The 27,322-nt window shown below is 40.8% G+C and overlaps 1 protein-coding gene across 6 annotated transcripts in view; it reads right to left on the bottom strand.

Annotated features, from left to right (window-relative positions):
• Nucleotides 1–27,322, bottom strand: part of MYO1D (myosin ID) — a 158,099-nt gene that overhangs the window by 105,772 nt on the left and 25,005 nt on the right. For all 6 annotated transcript variants that reach the window (XM_083808955.1, XM_083808956.1, XM_083808958.1 and 3 more), the window contains exons 2-13: nt 16,340–16,548; nt 15,416–15,509; nt 14,495–14,660; nt 12,940–12,993; nt 11,918–12,013; nt 10,804–10,920; nt 9,406–9,609; nt 8,093–8,238; nt 7,887–8,001; nt 7,021–7,191; nt 2,221–2,291; nt 378–452 (exon numbers count right to left, since the gene is read on the bottom strand). In XM_083808955.1, the coding sequence (XP_083665081.1) occupies nt 378–452; nt 2,221–2,291; nt 7,021–7,191; nt 7,887–8,001; nt 8,093–8,238; nt 9,406–9,609; nt 10,804–10,920; nt 11,918–12,013; nt 12,940–12,993; nt 14,495–14,660; nt 15,416–15,509; nt 16,340–16,548 (1,518 nt within the window). The remainder of the gene's footprint in view (nt 1–377; nt 453–2,220; nt 2,292–7,020; nt 7,192–7,886; nt 8,002–8,092; nt 8,239–9,405; nt 9,610–10,803; nt 10,921–11,917; nt 12,014–12,939; nt 12,994–14,494; nt 14,661–15,415; nt 15,510–16,339; nt 16,549–27,322) is intronic.

Here is a 27,322-nt window from a genome sequence, read left to right as displayed (position 1 = left end):
TCCGAAAACCTTCTTAATGACAAAACAGCACAGGTAATCTCTGTGCAGTTATCTTGATTGCACAATGAGTTGGGTTCAAATACTTCAAATTTCATTAAATTAAAGGTTAAATCAAAGGAAAAAAAATAAAACACAAGACAAGATACACAGAATAATAACTTTATCCTAAAACTAAACTAACAGCCTTCGGATCATGGTAAATATACAAACATCAAATGTCAGAGCAATGTGTTTATTGCAACAGCTAACAAATGCACTGCACACACTGTAAAGATAGCATCAGTGAAAATACTAGTTTCTTCTAGCATCCACTCTTACAGAGTAGGATTCTGACAGATCAGATTCTAAATTCACCTCATTAATATTTTTATTCCTACCTGTTGTACATGAGGCGCTTGAAGTCTTGAAATAAAGTGTCCTTGTTTTTGTCAATAAATCCAGTGACTGAGTAACTAAAAAAAAGGGAAACAGTTAATTGCAAAGTTCTTCCCAGAGCTGCTGGTATCACTGTGAAATCAGTATCCTCGCACTCCTACAGACACAGCAGATGCTAATCAGAAATCCAGCTCTGTTTTCCAACCTATCACTAATGTGCTGCATGAGCGCTGTCTGAGACTTGGATCTTTCTGCCCGGCTTTCCAGCTCCAGCATGGCAACAACACGTAATTAGTTTTTAGACAGCTGTTTGCACCATGTAGATGAAGAGCATGATGGCTGGGACATATAACAAGACTAGGGCGAGTTGCAGATTGCCCAAATTCAAGAGTTACGCTCATGACTTCCGCCTTTGAATTCAAAGCATGTGTTTGTATGAAATCCTACAGACCTAAGTTTTGCTTTGCCACCTATCTAGTCAATCCTTTTCTTGGTGTCAAAGAAGATCCTCTAGCGGGACACTGTCTCAAATCAGGAACAGGCTATAACCAGTGACAAGGGAACTCTGTTGGAAATCAACATAGAAATTGTGGACTTTCCTCTCTCTATAACCATGGAAATACTCCCCCAAAAGGCTACTGTTAGACTTCTGAATTTCATCTCTTCTCCAAGGCTCAAGACAGACAGTACTCTGTCCTCAAAGTTAATCCAAAGAGGCCAAAATCTCTCCATTCAGCAACTCCCTCTCAGCTGCCTCCTTGTACCACTGAGCTTCAGATTACCCCAGGAAACCAGCACCTAAATTGCAAACACTGGGATCTGGAGCATGACAACAAATCCCCAAAACCTTATTGCTCTATGTAACATAGTTCAGTCTCAAATACTACCTGCAAACATTTCCACATTTCAGTGTTGTTTTTTTTTTTAAAAGGAAATTTGTTCACTGGGCACTGGCAGTGCAGAAGATTCAACCACTAATATATAGCCTTGTATTTTTTTTCCTCCTTGGCAAAGTGTTTTGGAATCAGCAACGTATATCAGCAATCACTTGGCACAGACTCCAGAACAAAGTCTGTTTTCACTGAATGAGATCCAGTACACACTGGCTACCTTTATAAAATGAAAGTAAATTTAATCCCAAGTCAAAAGGTTAAAAAAAAATCCTTAATTGTTAAAATCCTAAATGATTTCCACATTAACCTCCCTTTAAGTTCTGCTAGCACAAGGAGTTGTACAAATTCTTAGCCATTCCATCATTTCAGTGATGCTCCAGACAACAGCTTTCCTAGTGAGGTTTCTAACATACGGGCATCTTTCACTTCTACTTAATTTTCCTTCTTACTACTCTCAGATACTGCAGCCATTTCTGTAGAGTTCAGGTACAAAAAACTTTTCAACCTGAGTGGGAAAGGCTCCTTGCACTGATACTTATTTTAACTTAGCACTACCCTGCATATTTTGAGTGAGCTCAAACTGATTTTAGAATTTAAAGCCAGAGAGTTAGATAATCATACTAAACAGATGTCTAAACAAGATTTTATTAGCTCTGTATAGCTTTCTTGTATAAACAGTGCTAGCTTTTTTCCCCCCCGAAACATTTCTCTCCCCTTCACCTCCCCACCTCATATTCTCCTTTTGTTTCAATTCCAAGAAGAAAATCATATTCTATACAGCAAGTAACTAGCATAATATTTAATTGATAAGCAATTGCTGCACTCTGTAATTCTGTATGACAGCTATTCTGGTCCATACCAGAAGCAGCATTAAATCAGAATATCATACCACTTCAAAGCTGGCTAGAAGACAAAAATAGAAGGTGCATCTTTATTTCTGAAAGAAACTTACATCACATCTCCAGCGTAGTGCTTGATTCGAAAGTCTCTGTCAAACTCCAGGGTTTTGTCAGTTGCACAAAGCTAAAACAAATTTCACATACATTAAAATCTCACCACTGGATTTTTAAGTTTCACAGAAAAGTAATGTGCCTTGGAAACAGAAATGGAAACTGTAGTTATTCCACTTTATATGCACATGTGTGGACCTGAAATCCAGTTGTAACACTGCTTTATAACATTTTTTCATGGATGTGTTATTAAAGCATATATTTGTACAAAATCAAATTGTAGAACCTACAGTTTTATTAACAAATTGAAACTACCTCAAAAATACCATTAAGCAAAAAGAGCATTTGTGCATACAGAGAACCATTGCACCTAAGATTTCTTCATGGCCTTTTTTAAGTCTTCCTTTGTACATTTTTTTCCATTGCAATGTCCCTCCTCAGCAAATAAATGAAGAAATCAGAATATGACAATTATGATAGCAATGCTTGTTCTGTCCCACTACCAGCACTCACTGTAGCTCATCGAACACCTCCCAGACAGTGACCAGCCCCACAGATCCATCCAGACTGGAGAGAGCTACAACCCTCAATTCTCATCTCAGACTTCACATTCAATTTTTCACTGCAACAAAGACGTCAAATGCCCATGTGGCAGCCACTCAGCAGCAGCGGCCAGAGATTTCTTTGCAGGAAGCATGGGCACCATGAAGACTATGAGCAAGTATCTATCCAAAAGTCTTAGGAAGTCTATCCACCCAAAGTCTTAGGAAAACAAATGAGGAAATTAGCATGGTCAAACTGCAGGATAGAAGAGTTTATTAGAAACATGAAGATATCCTCCAAAAAGCTTTACCTGTGTCTAAGAATAGAAAATAGATTGGCTTAAAGAGATTAGACGTAAAATAAATAAATAGAAGCTTAAACAAACACACAAACAAACAACACAAGAAGGGAAGCAAAAAGTTTGCATAATAAGATACATGAAGGTTACAAAGGTATAAGAAGTCCAGCACAGCAGGAGCAGGAAGCATGCCAGCATCTGCAGAGCTGACAAATGGCTCCAGAGTAGAAGGAACACAGAGAAAATGAGGAAGAGGCCAAACCAGGAAAATGAAGTAATTTTTCTTTCTGCAGCTGTGCTTACCAGCAAGGGGCTAGGGAGGATCTAATGCTTTTTTCAGCCACCCAAAACATACATCTCAAACCAACATGTCAATAGAAGAGGTATAAGATGAGCAAAACCACAATGAAATGAAGTAACTCTTGCTGCCAGATGGGACACACTCATCTGCGTAAGCTTCTCGCTTAAAACTCTTCCAGCATGGGAGATACCGGAAGGGGGCTTAACGCAATGCTAGTTCTCATACTGAGTCTTTCTCTCTACAAACTTTGTGTCTACTGGGCAAATCGGCAGAAATTATTAAAAAGAACAGCAAGTGTACTGATACAGCTGATAGCCTGCTTGGATTTCTAGGAGCCCTTTCTCAAGGTTCCTTATTAACAACTCAAAGAATTCAAGTTTCTGTGCAGGACAGGAAGAAAGGGGCCTCACACAAATAACTGTTGGAAAGATGGGAAATGGCATAACAGCGAACGGTCGGCTCCTACAGTTTATCAGGGAGTCCTGCAGAGGCCTGTACTACCATCTGCAGTGCCAACAGCATCTTAAATGAGCCAGGATCTGAGGGTAACAGGCAGGTGATCAAGACTGTTGATACTTCTTAATTATTCAGGGAAGTAAAGACTCTGGCTGGCTGTGAAGAACTGCAGGAAGACATGAGATTCCAGAGGAATGGCACAAAAGAGCAAATGAAATTCACTTATTTCAGAGACATCCACAGAGAAAAGCCAAAGCTCACAGTAAGTCACAAACCTAAAACTATTAACAAGTACTTTAAATACCCTCCATCTCAAAAAGAACACCGGAGAACTGGAAGCGGCTTGACAATGGGCGAACTCCATCAAAAGCACTGACTGCTACAGGAGGCAGGGCCAAAGGAACTAAGCCTCTTCAGGTCAGGAAAGGAACGACAGAAAACACGGAGAAGATGTACTGGAAGATAACAGTGAGCAACGTTTTGCTGTTTTAGAACTAGGAGGAAACAAATGTAACCTAAAAGGGAAAATGGATGGGAAGGAAGGAGCTCTTCAAACAAGTATCTACGCTGTGGAACACCTTGTCGATTAAAAAAGAAACAAAAACCAAACCCCAAAAAACTATCAAGGGCACTAGCCCTGATTCAGAAGGACAGCAGATGGCTGGAAATTGGGACCGTATCAAGTTATCACTACGTTTGTCCCATATTCTTCTCTCAGTTAGACCTTCACTGTTCCCTAGCATCTTGGCAGATACTGGATCAGGCGGACTAGAACGGATCTTCTCATATTCTTACCTTCACAATCAGTTTCTTGAGATTGACACCCATCAGAACTTTCCACTAATGGACAATTTAGGAATTCATATACTGTTCATCACTGCACTCAACACTTTGAAATTACAAGATCAATTGAAAAAACATCAGAATTTAAAGAGGATGAGAAAATGAACCTTTGATGTTGAGAAGTACAATCAGAATAGCTAATATTTACACATCTAGACTAGCATTGGACAATTCAGAGAAGAATAACCCATGCTCTAAGAACATAAATTTGGCCACAAATATTCACAGTGGAAATATTTACCAGTCTTCTTCCTGGTTTGTTTGGCTTTCACCAGGACAACCAAGCAGACAGCAGCAGATCAGGCATGCAGTGCACAAACTAGGACACTACTATTTAGGGCACAGCAGCCCCTTAGAGCTTATCCACATGGAGCCAGTGTGCAAGATGCTCTACAGGGGAGCAGTGAAGCATTAACTCAGGCTGAAAGATGGGAGCAGTTCCCCTAACATATCAGCACATGTACTTTAACTCTTTAGGAAAAGCTTTGATCTACACTCAACTTTATAGTATCTGGACAGATCTACCGCAGTCTACGAAAGCAGATTATGAAGTGAAATCAAGTCCTTTGTTTTAATACAACTAGAAGAGGCTAGCTTAGAGGGCTCAGATTTCTTACAGCAGTTCTAGATGGGATAAGGGCTCACTGAGCAAGATATCTGAGATAATCTAAAGGACATCTGCAAAGACATGAGAGGGGGGAAAGATAATTATGATGCTGAGAATTTTATGGGTCAATTTTTTCAAGGCTATATTGATTTAAACTAGAAATTAGCAAGCCAGGAAGATACATCGTACCCTCCATAAACATTTAAAACAGTATTCCTCATTTCCCTTCAACTCTGTGCAGTTTTCTGACAATGCCACCCCCTACTGAGGAATACTGCGATTGGAGATATATATATATATATACATGCACTTTTTTTTGTTTCCCACACTGTGAAGGGACTTGTGAAGGTAAGGACTCAAGCAGATTCTTTTTTTTTTATATATATATTTTCATTTTATAACCTGCCACATGCTTTATGAAATTAATTCCTCTTTCCCCACTGTATCCATGCAGTACCTACTCTCTCTGTGATGGAACCACTCCACCTTAGCAGATATAGTACCAATGACGGAACAGAAACTGAAGGCCTCTACCAGCTTACACCTAGTAACTAGACAGCTCCAGAACTGGACCACTTCCCACACTACCCCACTGCAGAGGATTTAAGAATCCATTCCCCCAGGCTTCATTGTTCACAACCGTTAGCACTACTAAAGCAAGCGATTTGCATTAAAATATAGACACCTGGACTAGGTTTCATGAAAAAGCTTGATCTCATGTGAGTCTACTCACAACGTGTTATGGCTAACACATCTGCTGCTTAAGCACATAAAATCTAGGCTAACACAGAAAGCAAGATTCTCCCTCAGCTAAAATGCATGTGGCAGACGAGATGACAGGTGTGCCGCAGCTAAAGTGCACTTAAGGAAAACCACATCTGGAAGAAAAACTGGTTATTTTATTTTCTTCCTATCCTGTGCTCAAACAAGCCACAGCCAGATCTATTGTTTATATTCAGCCTCCCTGGAGGCAGTCTTTAGCACGTATCTTATACAACGATGCTAATTTTATATTTCTGACCTACATAAAACAGTATGCAGGGGTGGGAGGGAGAAGGGGGGAACCAGCATTCTGAATGACATACTCCAAACAACGTTTCTCAGCAGACAGACATCAACAAATTAAAATGTATTTCATAAATGAAATTTGGTGTGAAGGATTCTCAAATTAATCAGGCTGGTGACCATGTTTTTGTTATGCTGCCAAGTGAGGAATAAAGCCTTTTAATTCGTACATTGTACCAAAAACAAAGCAAGTCAAGTGGCCTGGAAGATCATAGGTACAACTGGAGATGAACGTGTTTTGTAGCCAATGACGATGAAAAAACAACCCACAGTGCCGTAATAAAGCAGAAGTGTGAATAATTTCACTGTCACTATGTATTACAGCAGCCTGGGAAGAAAGCCACGTGAGCCAAAACCGTGCCTCAATTGGTTACAGATGACATCATGATATGTCAAGGCACAAGCTCTTGCTTCTTTTATGCTCCGAATAAAATTGATCTCACATTGGACATACTTGAGCTCCCTCTACCGGATATAAAGCCATAGGAGGTGCCTTACCCAAACCCAGACCAGATGGCCTATTTCTGTAGTTAAGAGCTGCAGTTGCTCTTAGGCATTTAATTTCATACTCTATGGCAACAGTTTGAACCTCAGACACTTCAAATCTTTTTCCTTATTCTGTTAGGTCTAAATAATGGAAAAAGCATCACATAGGATAAGAAACCAGTTCTGAGGATACAGAAGAGTACCTTTCTGCTGGAGAAGTGTGCGTGCTTCCCTAGCTTGTTATTAAGAGCCTCAAGGAACATCTCATCTGTAACTTTTCCAACATTCATGCAGGCATCATCCAGAATGGCAATGATCCCTTTGTGCTGCTGCTCTACCAGGTCGACAATGACCTGATTGTTAAAGTAATCAATCTGAAAAAAAAAACCACAAATGAACAGGTGTATTTGTGACTTTGGCTAGTAAAAGAGAAGTGCACCAGTGTTAGTCACCGATTGAACTGCACCATTTGTCTGACAGAAGGATCAGACACCAATCATAGGTGAAAACATCAGCTTTCAGTATGCAGATTGCTAACTCAAAACTAAGTAGGCTATTCTTCTGCCACTAAAGAGAGGTGGTGATCTTCACATGCCTCACATTAATCTTGGGGCCTCTCCTAAAAATCAACTGCTACATAATGCACTTTAAAATGTTTTTTAAAGTTTAACTGCATACAGTCAAAGTGGTAAAAACTGGGCATCCAATCCTTTGCATTATGAAAGGAATCTGAACAGAATGCCCAGAATTTTTCTACCTGAATATCTACAACTACACAAAATACATAAGCGTTCAGATTAGGAACTCAGCCACAGAGATGCTATGAGAAATTTGAACACAGATCTGGAATCAATTGTTTTCCAAAACCATAAAAATAGGTTGCAAGATAATAGGTTAGCTTTTTCCACAGTCTGATTTCCAGACAGCAAGCCTGATAGTACAACTGGCATGGACACAGATGTCCTATTGACTTGAACAGGAGCTTACTCGTGGACCAACTTTAGATGTGTGACCTATCCTGCTCCACTGACCTCAAACCAACCTCTCCCTCCCCTGCCAAATCACTCACATGCTTCCAGGGAATTCCCTCTCGCTGGTACTCTTCCTGCTCCTGCTTCAGAACTAGCTGAATAAAGAGCTGCTGTAGCTTTTCATTGCAGTAATTAATGCAAAATTGCTCAAAACTGCAAAAACATAGGGAAAAAAAAAGGTGGTGAGTTTTCTCACTTGGGAAAGGGAGAAGGCACGGCACTGTGCTTTAACAGTATGTCTCACCTGTTGTTGTCAAATATTTCGAAGCCATAAATATCCAGGACACCAATGACTGTGTTTTTGCCATGTATTGTAGTGTCATAGTTCTTTACTTCGATCACATCATTGATGTGCGTCACAATCCAACAAAAGAGGCGCTCGTATATAGCCTGCCAGGAAACAAACACTGAGCGATTTTGCCTGCATCTGTCTCTGTTCTCTGTTCATATGGTGCTACAAAGTTTAATTCAAGATGCTGCCCAAACTAACAAAAACCACAGATAAATTTCTGTTAAAATTGAACAATCATTGATAAGAAGAAAATATTCTATAAAATTATTTCTTTCTTTCAAATCTCATTTAGCTGAAGTCTAAATCTTGGAAAGGTCACTAATTATGGAGGTTACCCCATTTGATTCCAGTCTGCTTTTCAGCTGGCTAATAACTTCCACACCTGTGAACTATTTAACAATACTGAAAAATAAGTCAGAGTTCAGTTATAGAAACCTAACAACTGAACACTAGCAGTAAAATGTTCCCGTACACCTTGTAAAAGGAAAATGTTTTGTAGATATAAGTATCTTCAAAGTCTACATGTTCAAAATGTACTCCAAAGCTGTGCAAACATATCATCTTTGTGGAAAAAAAAGTCAATAATCAAGGACCTTCAAAACCTCATCCATTCTTTCCTTATCATTTTATTTCTTAACAAAGGAAGGACAATTGTTACTCCTTTTGCTATCAGTATCCCACCTTTCCATAAAAAGGATAGCACGGTGTTTCCAATTTAAGTTCTAGACGTTACTCTTCTACCCTCTACCCTTTGAATTTAACTGCTAAGGAAGTCAAGAACCATATTTTCCAAAATATTTAGTCCTATACAGTGTATTCCTTTTGCAGATGCCAGCAAGCTAATCTTGCAGCTCCCTCCCCTCTTTCGCCTACCAGAAAAGCATGGCTGGTTGTGATCACAAGCTGTGTCACAGCCAGGGAAGGGTAGAGATGGTGCTGCTCTGCAGTCCCCCTATTGCTGCACTCTGGGTGAGTGCAGCTATACAACACAGGAGCACACAGAGTCAGAGAAAAAATCAGCATGAGGTAGAGACTTCCCCTGTCTGAGCAAGCACTATGCTCATTGATCCACCCAGGAAACCTACTGGGACGTGAGCATTGGAAAACGCAGTTACAAAGACAATTCATTAGTGAGGGTCCTCCTCAGGCATCATCGCTCTGTGCTGCACCAAGCACAACTCTACCAAAAGGCAAAAGCGAAAGCAAAGTGTCTGAGTTACTGTCACATATAAAATCAGATGCAGAGAAAGGAAATTTAAACTCACTTTTGCGAAGGCATCTCTGCCGTAGGTGGCTTCTTGTTCAGTATGCTGTTTGTCAATGACATCCCGACCTGTAGCTACAGTTCGGAACAAAAGAGCCTTCTCCACCATCTCAGATTTTGTTGACAGCAAGTCTGCAATGATTGACACAACCTTGCTATTTTCTATTAGAGGCGTATCACCATCCACAGAAAACTTCAAGTTCCCCTGCAATAATCAGCAAGAAATTAATTTCTCAATATTTTTTTTAATATAATTTTAGTACGTCCCAAGTCCATCCACATCCCATCTGCTATTTGAGGCCTGCATATCCACATAACCACAAACATCCAAAATCAGTGGAAGCAACAAAGCCTGACTCAAAGGAATGCATTCCTGCTCAGTGTTCAGCTGAGCTTTTGGAAAACAAAAATAACATCAAAGACTTCTGGAAATCTAATCAAACACTGTTTCAAGATTCAGAGTCTAGTAATAGCAAACGGCATTAAATACACAAATTCCAAATGCAGCAGCTCATCTTCACTACAGTTCACTACAAAAACACTAAGCTGCAGTTCTTATTGCAAAGCTGTTGCCCACAACGGTTCGGAGAATGTTCTGGGGAAGCTGACAAGTCAACACTGCTAGCAGTATTGGAGTGATAACGTACCACAATGGCACTGTTGCTCAATACCTGTGATGACAGAATTCGGCAGCAACACCACCGTATTACCTGTGAGTATTCTCACAGCCTGCCAGCATGGCCTGTCTCTGCTCTGCCTCCACCCCACTTCCCAGCACTGGGGCAGGACTGCGCCAAAGAGGAGAAAATTGAAAAAAAGCTGCAGTTTTCTTTGCCACCTTCTCTCTGCTTGCCTACGGTGTTTCTCTTCTCAAGGAGGGGCAAGAACTGAGCTACAGGAACACTGCACAGGGAAGAAAATTCTGTGGGTCGCAGGAAAATATGAGTGAAGGAAGGATTTCCTCGGTATCGGAATACAGAGAATTAGGAGGTCTGTTGTATCCTGCTGTGCTCAAGCTGCTACCAAAGTGAAGTACCATCCCTCCAGCATAGTCACAGTGGTGATGGAGAGAGAGCACGAGGGTAGAAGGATAGCAAGGTGAGAGTTTCCTACCCACTCACTGCCAAAACCCCAACAATTTCTACTCATATTTACAGATCCACATGCTTTGTGGTATGGCTGTTTTGGGATCTGGAATATGCAGGAATAAATGTGATCTTTCATCATTACTGCAGTGTCTTATTTCATCAAGGAATTTCACTCAAACTGGAAGCTGTAAACTGCATACACTTTTCCAGCCAACAGATCTGCAGTGAGAAAATTAGATCTGCAGGAAGTACAAGTGCGCTGCTTGACTTCTGAAGAGCAGCCTACCCAAACCTGCGGGCAGAGAACTTACCAAGTGAAGAATGGCTGCCACAATTTTGTAGACAGTCTGAATCTCCTCTTGCTTGAAGCCTATCACTTTCATGGCATCAGCTACAGCTTTGAACTCTGCACCATCATTGATGGAACACTGAGGGGAAAAAGATGTTTGGGACATGATGTGCTTAATGGTAGTGAGAAAGCAAAGACTTTGCATGCCCATGGGCAAGATGTGTGCTTCACTGTTTTTCAGATGCAAGAAACCGCCACAAGATTTTTACCTGATCCTAATCAGTCATTGTCCACTTGTATGCTGAACCCAGCAGTGAGATAGAGAAATCCATCACAGAACATTTTAATAGCTCAATACTTTCCCAGTGGAATGCTGTGAGCAAAAGCTGCACAGCACTAACAGCAAAGTTCTGGTCAACATCTTTCTCAAGGTGAGCCTGTGTCCCCTCCCTTCCTGATCATCTGGTTACTTTTCACTGCAGATTTCTAGAGAAACTGATAAAGGCCTCTGAGTAGGTCTGCAGGTTTGTACGCCAAAGGGCATCTCAAGAAAGCAATTAGGAAATCAGGGAGCCTTTTGTCTGGACCCTGCTTCCTAGGGATGACACTAGGGACCACTCCCTACGTATTTAAAGTGTTCAGAATTAAAGTGTTCTTGTTTCCTAAAAACCTTATTGTTCTGTTCCCTTCTTTCCTGCTCAGAGGCCCCTCTGAGGGTACATCAGATATGAAGAATGAACGCTTCAGTAACTTAAATGGTCCTACTGTACAAAAAAGACACAAGAAATCTTTTTTTTTTTTTTTTAAACAGAGCAGCTTCTTCAGTTACCATTACAAAGCACTAAAAGTCTGTCATTGCTAACAGGTCAAGTATCTCTGGCTGCATTTATTAACAAAAGTGATATTTCCTACAACATTTTTTATAATCAGAAACAAGCGGAGTATGCACAACTACATGTGCACTTGTCTCCTAGGTCCAGAAGCTCCATTAAAAATAGCACACTGGTGTTATCTTTTAATATTTATCCCATAAATATTGGTCTCCACTTCTACTTGCTCTGTAGTACTTGAAACATTTCAAGAAGTACATAAAATTTTAAAACAAGTTACCTGTAACTCACTGACAACACCCTCACCTTTAGCTGTGCTCCAGGAGAGATGTAGCTGTATGCAGATGCATCCTTCTGAAGATGTAGAGAACGTAACATCTGGTCAGAACCCCCCTGGAGGAGCTGTACAAAGAGTAAGAAAAAGTGAATCAAAATAAAGAAAATCCTTCCTTTTTCATAGTAAATCAATCATTTTTATACTAAATAAATTCTCATTCACCTGCTTGCCAAGCAAAACCATAAAAACACGAAGTTACTGCTATGCTAGAATCAGCTACGGTACCTGGAGCCACAAGCACATATTCAAAATACATGGTCTGCACTGTTCTAGGGCTCTGCCTAAGTGACTGACCTTTGAATGGTACAGCTGCCTAGAAAACAAGTCTGAACTTCATAGACCGGACGTGTACACCTGCGACACATCACCGATGTGCCCTGGCAAGCATATTTATGTTCTCTGCTATACGCTGAGACCTTCCAATGGGAAACACAACATTTGTGAGAAAGGTGCTAACATGCTATCATGGACTACCGAGCACATAAAAATAAATAAAAAATAAACCTACGGTTTTCTCACAACGCAAGGGAGAATAAAGGTTATACTAATAGGCTGACCATTTCCCCCAAAGGACGCACAAGGGAATCACCATAAAATATGGAAGACATTAAAAAAAAGAACCCAAAGAAAAAAAGAAAGTGAACTCGGTGTCATAAAATTACTTCCATATGAACTCAAGGCCTCAAGAGAAAATAGAGGAATTAGACTTATTACAAATAAAACAGTGAGTCAAAGTCCAATATTCTACCATACTTGCTTAGTTAGCCTCCTTTTAAGTTTACAAATGTGTTAATATGGGACTGGAGGGTAGAGAAAACAAGCTCTTTCCCCAAAACAGGCCTCTTCAAAAAACTAAAGAAACTACGATCACCCAAGATGTAACAGCAAGGGAATCCTTTGCAAAACGCATGAGAGGGTGAAAACTTTGTCTTTTGCCTATCTGTCTGGGAAACATGAAAAAAGTAACTTGCTTCGACAAAGGAATACCAACCTGGTAAAAAGAATGAAAGCTTCGTTCTCCTGGCTGTTGTACAATCACACGAGACTGCAGGGGAAAAAAATACAGGATAGGTATTTCTGGATAAGGATGGCTTGCTTCCCAAACACCTCCCCTTAGAAACCAAAGAATCGGTTCACCACTGCTAGAACACCTCCAAACTAACCTCATTTTACATTAAGTTTATAATGAACATTACTAATTAGGCATGATCACGGTGTCTGAAGTCTATAATCAAAAAGACCAGCCTGTGAAACAGCTGTAACATGCTACTTCCAATCAGAAAGCCCATGTGGCAACTGCAGAATTGCTTTCATGGAAGAGTCAAATAAAACATCATTTTAGTTCAAGAGTTATTTAATTGCTGGAAGTAAAAACAGGACCAATTGACTACAAACAAATGTCCCACAGCCATAGCTAGGGCCTTACAATAACCGCTTCTACAACCCGAAGACGGGCTGACCAACAGCACCCAGCCTGTGCCGAATCTAACTCCCTACCCTAACACACAGACATTGTTTTAGGAAGCAATCAATAGCTCCATCTTCAAAGTGTTCACTCCAAATTCACGTAAAATAGCAAAAGAAAAACTGTTAATTGCAGCAGAAATTCAGTCAACAAGAAACATACCCTTATTTCACACTACAAGTTCAAACAATGGAGCGTGAGGTGTGAGTTCATTCTGCAAAGTCGCTGTCTATTGAATAATTGTGTTTGTACCCAAACCTCAACCACTTTCAAATTGGAAACAAATTTAACTTGATAGAAGTCAAGAATATTAAATAAATGATCAAGACTTAGGTCACTGCAGCTGCAGCCCCATCTCATTTTTGCATGAAAGTATCATGTCTTTTTTTTTTTTTTTTCAAATAAAATAAAATATTTGTTCTGGAAATAGACTTCAGGGAAATAATGGCAGAAGTAAAAAAGAAAACAAACAAAAAAGCAAGTTAGCAGATGTGGTCAAACATACAAATTAAAGCCAGACGTGCGTCTCACACATCATGAGAACTGTTAATAGACCCAGCCCCATTTCTTTACAGGGTTTTACATATTCCAGTGTTCTCAGCCACCACTTAATGACGTGAAAAAGATCATGCTTAGGATCATTTGTAACATATAAAAGCATAGTTGCTAAATTATCACGCAAGGCTCAATGTGGGAACTTACAATAAGAATAAGATCTCAGTGTGGGAACTTATAAGGAGGGAGTTTTACAGATGTTAAATTCATCTCAGCTTTTATTTGGGATGCAAAACATATAGACCTATATGCACACAAGCTTCTAAGTAACACTAGTCTCTTGATGGTGAACTCTGAAAGCAGTGCTGTTAAAGTACTTCTGCAACAGGGCAGGGTTTGTGCTTCAGCAGCGTTTCACTCTTATTAGTTCTTGGAGAGAAATTAAACTTTAGATTTAACGATATTCTGTGCCCTCATACATCACATATGGACGTACCACGTTTGAAAGGAAAACACTGTATCGGCAAAACACATTTTACTGAAGTAACTACACAGAAGCCTTTGACTAAAACTGAATTTGGCTTACCTTTTCAAGCAAGTAATTATTGATATGCCCACCTATTGGATCGCCTTTAAAATCAAAGTTGATATCCATGTATTTTCCAAACCTGCTGGAATTGTCATTACGGTTTGTTTTGGCATTGCCAAAGGCCTCTAATACACAATTAGATTTCAGCAATATGTTCTTCACTCTGGATAAATGGAAAAGGGAACAGGATGAGTCCAGACTCATGTATTCAGCCACAGAATTTTTTTCACAGGCATTTTTAGAGAAGATTTTAGTAACAACAGAGATACTCTTTGATGGCATATCTAGATGTGTAAAACATTAGCAATCCTGAGGGACATCAGCTGGAAGCGTTTGGTAATGTTCCTTAGATCTGAGCGAATGGGAACCAAAGGCTCCACTGAAAACAGCATCAATCAAAATGCAGTTCCTTTACATGCATAAGTTTTGAAAACAACTTTTTGACTTCTTTTGCAAATAATTAGCTTTTTTTTTTTCCAAGGTAGGTATTAAATCTGTTTCAGCAGAAAGCCATATTCTTTGCTGCAAAAATTTTTACCCTAAGACTGACAGGCACGTGTTGCGACTCGGGAACATGCAAACTTGAAAGGTCATGGAACATGCTGCTTGTGCTCGACATAATACACTAACGCACACATATTTCAGGCAAATTGACACAGAAAACGTGATTTCTAGATGCTGTTTTTATTTTGAAAGTTTGAAGGCTTGAGTTCTCCCTAACTTTTCTATGCGATTTTAGTAATCAATTTAGTAGTCAGCAATCAATATTGCAAAATTCCCACAATAAAAGTTTTATCTGAAGAAAACAGGTAAATGATGTAGTAATTGCATGCTGATTTGGCAAGAGACCATCAAATAAAATGGCATTATACAGTCTACTAGAGACAAAGCAACTTCACTTTTCTACAAAGCCCTTACCTTTCCACCTCAGCTCTCTGACCAGGGTTGGTAATGGCTGCTATGTACTGCATAATATATTTACTGGCCTCAGTCTTCCCAGCCCCACTTTCACCTAAGGGCATAAATACAGAAAAAGTCATAACAGAGCAAGACAGCAAAGCAAATCACTGACCAGCATCCTAATTCTACCACGCTAGTGTCTTTTTAAAGCTCAAAGTATGCACAAATAAGCTTGCATTTTCTGAATGTAGCCATAACCCTGCCTGACTGTTACTGCTATGCTGACTTAGAAGCGGTTATGATGTAGGATTTCACAGGTCGGTAAAAGGCCTAGCACACAGAGGATCAAAAGGAATATTGTTAGAGGAGAAAGACTGGCATGCAGAGGCTCTGATTGCAGCAGAGCTGTGAACTGCAGTACAAGAGGCTACTGTTCAGCACCCCATCTCGGGTCTCGGGCCCTTCAGAGCTGCGAAAGCACGGGGACATCAAGGAGATGAAGTGCCAGGATCCAGATAGCGACCGTTCATGGCACAACCACTGCTCCCACTGTTAGCACCGGGACAAGCAAACAGCTCAGCCATCAAAACAGAGAACAAAACATTGATCAGTCAGCTAAGGGACAAAAATCAGCATTTCTCCAAGCTGCTGGAGACACAGGAACCCCATTCTCACTGATCATCATTCACACAGGCACAGCAAGCAGAGGCCTCACCTTCAAGTTACATTTTACACGCACAGATTAAGCTAATGACTGACACCAGCTCTTGAATCAGATAAGAAATAATTGCTGAGGTCTCCACACACAGATTCAAATGCAAATAAGCAGTTTTAAGATTAATGAAGTTTTCTAAAACGCTATCACATTAGACAAATCCTTCTTCTGCCTAAAATTTCACAAAGATCAAGTGTTCATCAGAAAGACAAGCTCTTTCAGCTTACCTGATATTACAATACAGGTGTCTTTTGATCGCCTCTTCATCGCTTTGTAAGCCGCATCAGCAATTGCAAAGAGGTGAGGAGGCCTCTCATACAATTCCCTTCCTTTGTACTGCTCGATCATGTCACGCCCGTAGATGTTCAAGTTTTTGTAAGGATTCATGGAAACGACCACTTCCCCAATAAACGTATAAATACGTCCTTTTTCAAACCTACCCAGGATGAGACAAAAGGGAGAAAGGATTAGTTAAATGTAGAACTTCAGAAGGTTTTCCAAGTAGCCCATTTCATCGTTATGAACTCTTTAATTCATCATTGTATTGAAACTCTTATAAAAAAAAAACCAAAAAACTTGAATAAGGTCATTATCTGTGATCAGTGGGGCCCAGAGAGTGTATGAGCACATCACATCAGGTCTCTAAGTAAAAAAGACTACGAATGAGGATTAGCTTCAAATCTTACCATGTACAAAGGAAATTACTCCTGCTATTTCAGTTATGGATGCATGACGGATCAGATTACTGCAGTACAAACGCTGACTTTATTTTTGAGGACAGCAAACCTCTGGTTTGCCAATGCAATCAAGCCTGCTTTCAGCATCACTAGGTATTTCTGTTTCCATTAGTACGCTACCAGAAACAAATGGTTTTAATGAATTCTTTAGTGAGATTTACATTAATATAATTTACTGCTTCTACACCTGATGATAAGTGAAGATGAGTTTGTGATGAGCGATGCGTTTATATGTTTCACAAAGTGGATTTAAAGGCAAATTCTTTATTTACATTCAGACTTGTCCAGATTAGCAGAGGTTTTGAAACCCCTCACTCAGAGCTCTAATAACATTTGCAAGAGAGTAAACAAAGATACAAGCCAAGAAACAAATTACAGCCTTTCAACTTCAGCAATTAGCTTCCACTCATCCTTTTCACTACAATGGGCTTTTATCACTACTGTTAGATCAAAAGTGAAAGCTTTGAAGGAACCTGTGAAAACAATCCTAAATTACAGCTTTCCTAAAGTCTACTAGCTCATTAGTTTTCTTTCTGGAAACAGGATAGGAAAAAAATAAAATTTGAATCATTTTGGAAGAAAAAAAAAAAGAGGTCTGTTTAAGTTAAAAGCTGTTTCCAAAGAAATCACGATTTTATCAAAGTGTTTTCTAGCAGATGAGCACACAAGGAATTTCAGATTAACAGCTGAAGAATTCACACAATATTTGCTGTAGGAGAAAAGACGACAGCAGATTTATAGATCAATCAAACCACGGCATCTCTATAAGTACCTGTGTGCATCCTGCATTTAAATCCTACAGCATTAGATGGCACCATAACACCTCTACAGGCTACAAGAAGAGCCTTCCTAACGCTTCATGGACTACAGCATAAATTCTAGCAATATTGAATTTATTACCACCCCCACGTGGTGACAGGCATGACATTTTCTACTGTTCATCTGAGAATTTTCTGCAGCATCTTGGAAGTGTTAGTTTTTAGCAGGTGTAATAAAACTCAAGAAATGCAATCCAGCAACCAGCATTCCCCTTTCTCAAAGCAATTCTGCCTCTAACTCCAGAAATAAATCACTGCAAAGACACAGGAACTGCAAAAGGTCCTTTTGTTCCTGCATTCAGTTTTGACTGGAGGTAGTCCTAATGTGCATTTCCCAAAACTTTAATTGGCTTGAAATGCAAAGGTATCTTATATTTTTGATATATATGCTACTTGAAAGCTACCAAAAGCGTTTTAGAAAAGATAATGCCCGTAACAATTAGTGATACTAACTGCGATGCAGCAGCTCTTTCCTAACTATTGCAACAAAACCAATGGATAACACACAAGCGATTTGACAGAGGCTATGATGCCAAGCAACTGGTATGCAAGCGTGGAATGAAATACTGAATCTCAGCCTATTTTTAAAAGTCCAGCTTATCCCCTCAAGGGAATAAACAAGAAGGGAAGCCACAGGTACACAGGAAGCCTCAGTCCTTGTCGCTTGCCACCCCTAATTTTAATTCTCTGAAGTACGAAGCCGCTGGGAATCATGCTGTTGGGAAGACACCAAAGGCTCAGAAGACACATGTGGGTGCAGCGAGATCTCACACCAGGCTGCTCAGCTTCTGCCCTCCCAACAGCAGGAGGGCACGAGGGGCTCTGCATACACATAGGAAAGCTTTAAAAAGAAAAACCACACCGCTGCTTGTTGAGGAGATCAAATCACACGGGGACATACATATGTAGCGGAAACCACCACAAGGTCACCAAAAACTGCAGTCTACCCCATCTCTTCGGAGGCAGGCTGTCCGCAGCAGGCGAGCTGCCCAGAGAACACGCATACCACGTCCCAAAAGTCGCTGCACAGTGGGCACGTAACCACCCCGGAAGGCACCAGTCAGTGATAAAAAGACAGACACCATGGCTTCGGGAGGAGGTTTTAAGCCGTACCAGAGAAGCATGGCCAGAGGATTCATGGCAAGCACAGAAAGCATAAGGCTGCTCCTTCTAGCTGCTGAGAAAAAAAAATAAAGCACATTCCTACAGAAGCATCGTGCCAAGTCATCACCCAGTACCCAATACTCTGACCTCTTCCTAAAGCAATGAATTATGTACACTTGCAGTAGCAGAGCACAGTTTAAGTTTCTTCCCTCGGCAGTTCCCTGTTCCTGGCTGCTTCAGAAGCAGAGCCCCCAGATTTGTGCTTGCCAAGGGTGTGCAGCGGGAGGCTGGGAGCAGGCGCCTGGAGAAGGCCTGGCACGTGGGGCAGCTGGTGTGCTGCCTGTCTGTGGCCACCACCCCAGCTTTAAGGCAAGGTTTAAGAGGTTTTTTTAGACCCTGGTGAGTTGTATCTTCAGCCTCCAAGGCAAGGAGCAGACAGAGGAGGTGGAGGAGGAGGAGGGGAAGGTTCCCTCTCCAGGCTGGCAAATGGGCATCTCACAGTAAGCGTGGCTTTGAGGATACAGACTTTGTCAACATCTCACATTCCCATTTACTTCCCTATCCATCTTCATTTCTCAGCACGGAGTTAAAATTCCAGAGCTGTGCTTAGATGTTCCTAAAACGAACGGCTGCTCCTCACCCCTCACTGCTGATAAAGCCTCTTTTCATCAGACGGCGTAGTCCGGCGCTGCGGCGGGCCAAAAACAGCAGTGGCTGTTTTCCTAGCTGCATTGCTTTGGTGTGAGATTCTTGGTTTTCCTCGCCCGAGAAGAACTCATGAAAACCTAAGAAAACAACTAACGACTGCAAGGCAAATGGGGAGGTGTAAGTTGTGTTAAAGTCGCTATTCTGCTGCAAGGCAAGGTCACGCAACTGGAGTAGGAATGAGGTCTGGGAAATGCTCAGCGATCCCGGCAGGCATCCACCGAGGAAAGCTCATCGCCACACAGAGTGCCCTGACCACTTTGGTGCCTGCATAAAACGCCCAGGAGCAGGGTTTTGTTATTAAAAGCCAGCCATGGTGTGTTTAAAAGGAACGCCTCTCCTTATTCCCTCCATCAAACCCCATTTTGTAATTTTGTATGCACCACAAAAATCATGAATGTGCTGCAAGGTCGAGGAGATTGTTATGGGGAAATAACAATTGTATTCCTTCCAGTAATTTCTCTATCACCGTCTTCTGAATTTTCCACTTATTACTCTGGCATCTGAAAACTAGCTCAGCAGCCAAAAGGAAAGGCAGAGCCTGCGTGTTATTTTGGTGAAGTATGTCAGCTCTTTCACGAGAAGTTTTTACACTAGTTTTTATTACCTCGTTAAAACATCGATTGATGGTGAGAAAATATAAACCAGTAGGTCACAGAATATAAATCTTCTAAAGGGACAGAAGTGATTGTTTAGGAAAGAAGAGGGCCAAGGAAAGAATAGGACTCTTGCTTTGTTTTGTGGCTTTTATTTTCAGGGAAAGGAGTTGAAAACAAAAATGCTTAAGTCCAGACATAAGCGAAACAACCTGACATCACTTACTGATTCTTTAAATTTTAATGGAAAACACGAAGTACCAAATAAAATTTTAAATACTTTTGCTATGCAAATATGCATCTTTTCAGAAACAGTTACATATCACATGTTCACACCTAACTGCCATTGGACAATAGACTGCAGAAATCAGAAGGCTGAAGCAGGAATCTTCGCCACCAGAGAGCACTCACATTTAGGATTTCTCCCACCTGACAAACACTCCAGTCAAAAATAAAACTGTTCTTACCGAGGAAATGATGCAACTTCAAATGCACTCAGTACAAATAAAGAAAAGAGTTAGTTGGCAAGACTTGGAACCAATACTCCAAAACAACATCTGCAGAACGCAGACCATTAAACAAAGGCACCCTACCAGGCAATCACCACTCCAAACGCTGCAATTCAAATTATAAAGGCATTCCGTAATTAATCATTTACTTGGTCACTCCTCTGTACCGCCAGATAAACAGAAACTTGATGGGATCGCAGACAGCCAGCATCATTCTACGGGCTCATTGCTATTTCTAGAATTCAGCATACATTCTGAGATAACCTGTGCCAGGAGCAGGGGGATCAGTTTGCAGTGAGATCACAGGCTGGGCTTCACTGGGGTGTGAAACTGCTCCTCAGAAACACATTTTGCCAGTCTTTCCCTCCATCTGTCTAATACTCAAGCAGAGCAACTGCTGGAAAAATCACGTCAAGTCTCCAACCATCTTGTTTTGCACCGCTTTAAGGCAGCTGAGTGTAGATACCAGTTTTATGGATCATTTTCTTCCGGGAAAAGACCTTCTCTCACGTGGAACTCCCTTCCCTCCTGAGCACGGACCGACATAACAACCTGCTCTGCATCCCTGCAGACACATGAAAGCTTCTCCCACTTTAGCAGGTGCTCACTACACCTCCCTGGTCTTGCCTCGTCCAGCTGCTGGATGACACCGATGCTGCAGAAGCAGAACGTCTTCACAACAAGAGGTCACAACTTGGCCAGCATCTAACGACTGGTCTTTGGTTTATCTATGCTGCAGTGGCCCAGGATAAAGGAAACATTAACAGAAAAAGCAAAAGCAAATAATCCAGAGATACAGGAGGGATACAGGTGCCTCAGCCTGTGCTAGAGTCAATAGCCAATGTAGTAACAGTGATGGTTTAAAGAACAAAGGCTGAGGGTTTCAAATGATTATTTCCGACTTATTAACTCCAAAGCATAAATCAAATCAAAATATTTGGTGCGAGTACTCTTTCTTCCTTGCTCCTTTGCGCGTGGGAAGAAGACCAACGTAGAAGCTGCAGAGGTGCTGGCACGGAGAAGAGGGACAATTCCTTCTCCTGTTACAAACTCCCCGTGATTTGGGTTTACCCCCTGCAAAGGGCAGGGTCACAGCTCTTAGCTATCATTTACCACCACACACATACATTAAAATTCCATTTCTGCAGGCTTTGACTCCATTCTCTGTGCAAATACACACAAAGTCATTAATTAAAACTTGTGTTCATGAAGGGATGTACATGCATAGTCAAGGATGGGCCTTTAGGATGTTTTCATTAAGGAAGGGAATTTAAATAGGCTTCTGGCAGTGAAATTGTGTTTACCTGGATTTAAATGCAAGAATGCATAGCCAGTTGCACTGACACAAAGGCACAACTATTCTTCTCATGCTCGAGGAAGTAAAATGACTTTGCTTGAGCACACTTCACCCTGTGAGTGTCAGACAATTCCCTTTTACATGTGATACCAGGTCTCTCTACTGAGCATTCAATGCTACTTAAAGACTTTGTCTCAGGTAAGTCTCAAAATAAACCCAGCTGTCAAGCAGGAAAGAATTACTCTCAAGTGTTTCAGTAAACTGTTCATAAATTGTATTCTAGCAGATCATCCTCATCAGAAGAGGACTCAGATAAACAAGATTTGTGCTGGCAGAAGTATAGCTAGAATATTTTATTGCAGTTGAGAAAACAGACCAAAAAACTGTCTGGTCAGTATTACCTCCCTGTTCTTGGAAAACAAACCAAGTCTGTCACAGTGCTGAATATGCATGTCTGCTCTGTATAAATCTACCCCATGAGCCAGAAGAAATTGAATATAAGCTTATTTAATGGGCAGGTGAAATTTTTGCTTGCAGTTGTCCCGCGTGGAATCAGTTTTGTACATGTTGCCAGTTTCACAAAATAGGAAATGCCATTCACTGTGCATCCTGCACCACTCCTTTCCTGTAGGGGAGGGAGCAGAAAGGGCAGGGTGAGGAATACTTCATTCATCTGCAATTTTCACAGTCGGCTTCGGAAATAACATTAAAGAGCCCTTTGTAACGACGTAACTTTTTCAAAGAAAATAGTAAACTATGACTGACCACATTATCCCCAGCAAACCAACATTTAAGCAAACTGTAAGTTGGCAGGGCTGGTTCAGCGCCAGCACAGCTGACCCCTGCATCATCTCCGCAGCTCTGCAAACCCAGAAGGCAAGGTCAGGGGAAAGGAAAATGGATGGTGGACGCTAAGTGGGTTCTACCGAATGCTGAATGAAGACAAACTATGAAATGTGGCTGGCTAGCTAGAAACTGGAATAATATTAAAATCCCTCTCCTTATATACGAAGTTAAAATACTAACCTTGCACTGAGAAGATGCCAAACCACTAAACATAGGAGTCACTGAACTTTCATTTCTATTTGCGTCAATGGACAGAATGAGCTGTCTCTCCAACAGCAGGGAAGTACCGCGTGCTCCTGGTACGCATCTAGAAGCACAGCAGAAGGCACAAGCAGACCTGAAGTAGGTAACAGGAGAAAAGGGAATTCTTTGAAAAGCTTCCAGGGACAACATAACACTTTGTGGTTTTTCTTTCCAGTCCACACCTGAGAAAGATACTACTGAATACAGGTAGAGGAAAGAAAATTGTTCCCGATTTCTCTGCATGTAGTACCAGAACACACTGACTTTCCATATGAAAAGTCTGGCTGCAACACTGCAAAATCCTAATGCAATAATCATATTACTCTGCTTTGAGCCTGAGGTTGCCCTGAATGACCTCCCGAGGCCCAATTATCCTATGATCCTGTATCTAACCAGGAAAGACAAGTAACAGGCCTGGAATAGCAACAAACAAAAGACTGCCATCAACCCATAATCTCTAATAATCTGTCAAAAACTTGGAAGAGCGTTCCAAGAGAAGACTAGTGGGTCCTACTGGATATTGCAGAACTTGTTTTATGAATGTGCTCAGAAAGTTTGGCTTCTTGCACTGACCAGCAAATGACTTCATGATCCTTTATATGTTCCTTCCACTCTGTTACAGCATTGATAGATCTTAAAAATGACACATTCACTTCCTCCTCTTTCCAAACCCTTGGCCATTTTAGCTGTAACCTGCCACACCACGATTATCTAAGCCTTCAGCTTTGGGAATTCAGCTTTGTTCATTGGATTAGGCACCACTGTGTTAAATAATACACTACCTTCAAATGTATCACTGGACAAAATTGCAGCACAAAAAGGTAAAACACAGACTAATGACTGGTGCCCAGAAAGATTTGCATCATGTGGAAGATACAGACCAATAAGCCCTCTGGTTCAGTGATGCATGAGTTCTGCAATGGTAGGTTTGCCCGAACATTGTCCGCACAAGGACTAGCTTATGCTTCTGAATAACAATTTTTTTTCCAAGGGATGCCAAAGGAACTATAAAATCCTGCAACACAATAAGAAATGGCAGAAAATCAAAGACCATGGTTGATACTGGAAAGGCTTCTCCAATAACTTCAGGGAACAAAACCCACTCATTTTGCTGCTGCTGACCCTGATGAAGCAGCATCATTGTACAAAGAACCATAACCTGAAGTCACATCATCTACAGGACTGATGAAAACTTTCAATAAGTGATATTCATATATTGAAATATATGATATACATATAATACACTTTAACACCTTCCCAACTTTCTGTATATGCTGCACAAGTAACAGGACTTTGCAACGAAGTCTAACTGCACCCCCCCACACTTCATTCCACCATCCTGGGTGCCAAGGTACAATCACAATATTTCACAAATTTTCTTTGTAGATGCTTGGAGACTCCTTTTCCAGTCAGCTGGCCACGAGCTGCTGATGTTCAGATGCTTCATTGTTCTGTTGTAAAGAAATATTCTGCATCTGTTAAACTCGTGCCCAGTGCCGATCTGTGAATGCTGCTGGAGTCTCCTGAATACAGCATTGTTTTGGTGCAGCACTCAAAAAACCAATGTCATCTCGCAGTGGTAAGATACCATACGCCACCTGCCAGCGCTCCAAAAGGCTTGCTTAGTCCTCTGGTAACAAAATAAAAGTTAGATGCACAATTTATACTAACACAAGCCATGCAAATCATGTGAAAATAATACTACAAAATATGAAAATAACACACACGACTCACATTTCTGCATGGTTAGGGATCTTTTACAGTTATTACAGTGACCTGCACCATCTCCCCGAAACACAAATATTGCGTATGTAGTGCTTAAACAGAAGGACTGTTTGTTTTTTGGTCATGAAACCAGGCAGACTTCTTTAAGCACTTATGTATTTCACAGCATAATGTGCCTTAACACAGATCTTGTGGTTTTGGCTCGCAAACTGTCCTAGCAGCACATTAGATTACCAACTAAGGGCTTCGGCAGACAAACTGCTGAGTCTCAAAGCAGCAGATTAAGATATTCCACCTACAGCTGCCCATCCAGCTCCACTGCCAAAGGCTCCCTTCTGCCACGTCTGCTGAAGGGGCAGCAGTGGACAGCCCTCATCTCGGCCACCCCGGGTCAGATCGTCACCGACACCATTTGCTTAGGGACTGATACCACCAACTTCAGCCTGCTGATGAGAAGAGAGAGCCATGGAGGGGACACGAGCTTCTCAGACCACAAAGCAAATACTTTTCACCACGATCTGTCCATTAGCTGTTCAGGTTGAAGGAAAGGACTTTCAGCCCTGCTTTCCTTGAAAGCATGTCCAGTCAGTAAGAGCATCCCAGTTTTTGTTTGTAGATTTGGCACAGGTCTGTTGTGTTATTTTTTCTTGTACTTTGTTTTGTATTGGAAAAGTTTCACGTTGCCTAATGGCAATCCGGATCAGAACTGCAGTGAAATCTCCTTTTCGCCACCCTTCTCCCAGCCTTTCCCTCAGCAGCGGCTGCCCCAGAAGGGGCAACTTCAGAAAGGGAAGAAGAGAAGGAACCAATCTGAACTCGTCAAACATCCTTGTGGATATGGCAGTACGATAGGCCAGATAAGCAAATGGATTTGCACAAGTTAAGTATTTCACTTTACATTCTTTGAATGAAAAAACATCTGAGAAGTAGGAGTGCTGCAGTGTTGTTACTTACGCATTCATCATTCAAAGCAAAAGGAGTGAATTTCTAAATGCCAGCTGTATCGAGTTGTTAAACAATGGTGTTTCAAAGAAAACATTTGCAATATGGAAAAGGACTTAAATGGTTTGATTATTAAAACAGATTACTTGATTTATATGCTACTTTTTTGCTGTTTGTTTTAAGTTATCACCAGAGAGATTATGTTAATTTACTTCCTTGGGATTTTACATCTATTTTCTGTCCAGATAGCTCCCACACTGGAGCTGAAAACAATTCTAACAGTATTGTGAGACAACACAAATACCACACAATTAATATGCAAATAACCTGTAAAATATCTACAACACATCTTCCACAAGCCAAGACGACTTTGACCACACTGTCAGTTTTTAGCTCTGGGACAATGGAACTCAGAGCCCTGTGGGATGATTTAAAACAGGATCTTTTCAGAAAATGCATCAGCCTAAGAATTCAGGCCCCCTCCTGCTTCTGTTAAGCGTCTTTTGTTAGGTAATGAGCATTCGTTATCCACCAACACCAGAAGTCAGCACAGTGCTACACTGTTTACCAAAAAGTTTATAGACAAAATTTTCAGCAACTAATAATTTACTAAGAGCACAATTTGAGCCTAGGGTGGTGGTCAAGTGCACGCTCTCAGCTTTGACAGATCTACTTACACACTCGAAAACAGCAGCATATAGCATGATTGCACAGCTGCCTATTTCCTGGATTATCACGTTAATTTTTGACACATGTAGCAAAGTAGTTGGCCCAGTTTTAAGCAGGCTGTTATACGAAATGACCTCCACAGGTCTCACTCAAAGAAAATTGCTCTTTGGCTATAAAACGCACATAAGTAGCTTCAAATATCGGCTGAAAGTAAATGTTATTTCTGATTATAATAGCACAGGTTTTCAAATTAAGTTTGCTATCAGCCTTATTTAAATTAATGTTTTTTTAGAAATCAATTTAATTAAGTGTTCAGAGCTATGATCTATCCTCCTCCAAATGCAGCAATGTTTTTCTTTTCTTCCTGTGAGCAATCAGCTGCTAAGCCCTTGCAGAACAGCAACATACTGCAATAAAGCACAAAGAAAAACACTCAGAAAAGAGCCTTCATTTCTCTGGCCATCACAAACTGTCAAACACTTTAAACCTTAAAAAAAGAAAAAAGAAATATATATATACACATATATATATATGAAATCTTCATCTACTGGATGGATAAATTCTTTCATATGTTATTTTTCTATATCTGTTAAATTCAAGATTTAGAGATTATCCTTTCCACATTCACCTCATTGTCTCTTCTGCCACAGGGATATCTCATCAGTCTCACTTGTACATTTGGAATAATATAGATCTTACCAGATTAGTAATAGTTAGAAACCCAGAAATGTTCGTTTATCAACTCCCACTTAGTAATCATCTTCCAGCAGGCAATAACAAGCAGGGGAAATAGATCCACTGCCAGTTTACCAAGGACTTATGAAAGCAATGGAACATCTCAAGCTTCTCAAACTGTTTTGCTTTGTTACTTGGAAAGCTTCAGCAATCCGCACATTTACGATGCCTACTAGCTCTCCATAGTTGAAGACAATTACTGCCAACCAATATATATCAGTACACACACATCATGACTTCAGTTCTGTAAAACCCATACAAATTGCATGCCTATCTGATGGGAA

Source organism: Anser anser (assembly GCF_964211835.1).
Source record: "Anser anser genome assembly, chromosome: 23".
NCBI lineage: Eukaryota > Metazoa > Chordata > Aves > Anseriformes > Anatidae > Anser > Anser anser.
Note: the sequence above shows the minus strand (reverse complement) of the source record. Positions and strands in the feature narration are given on the sequence as shown.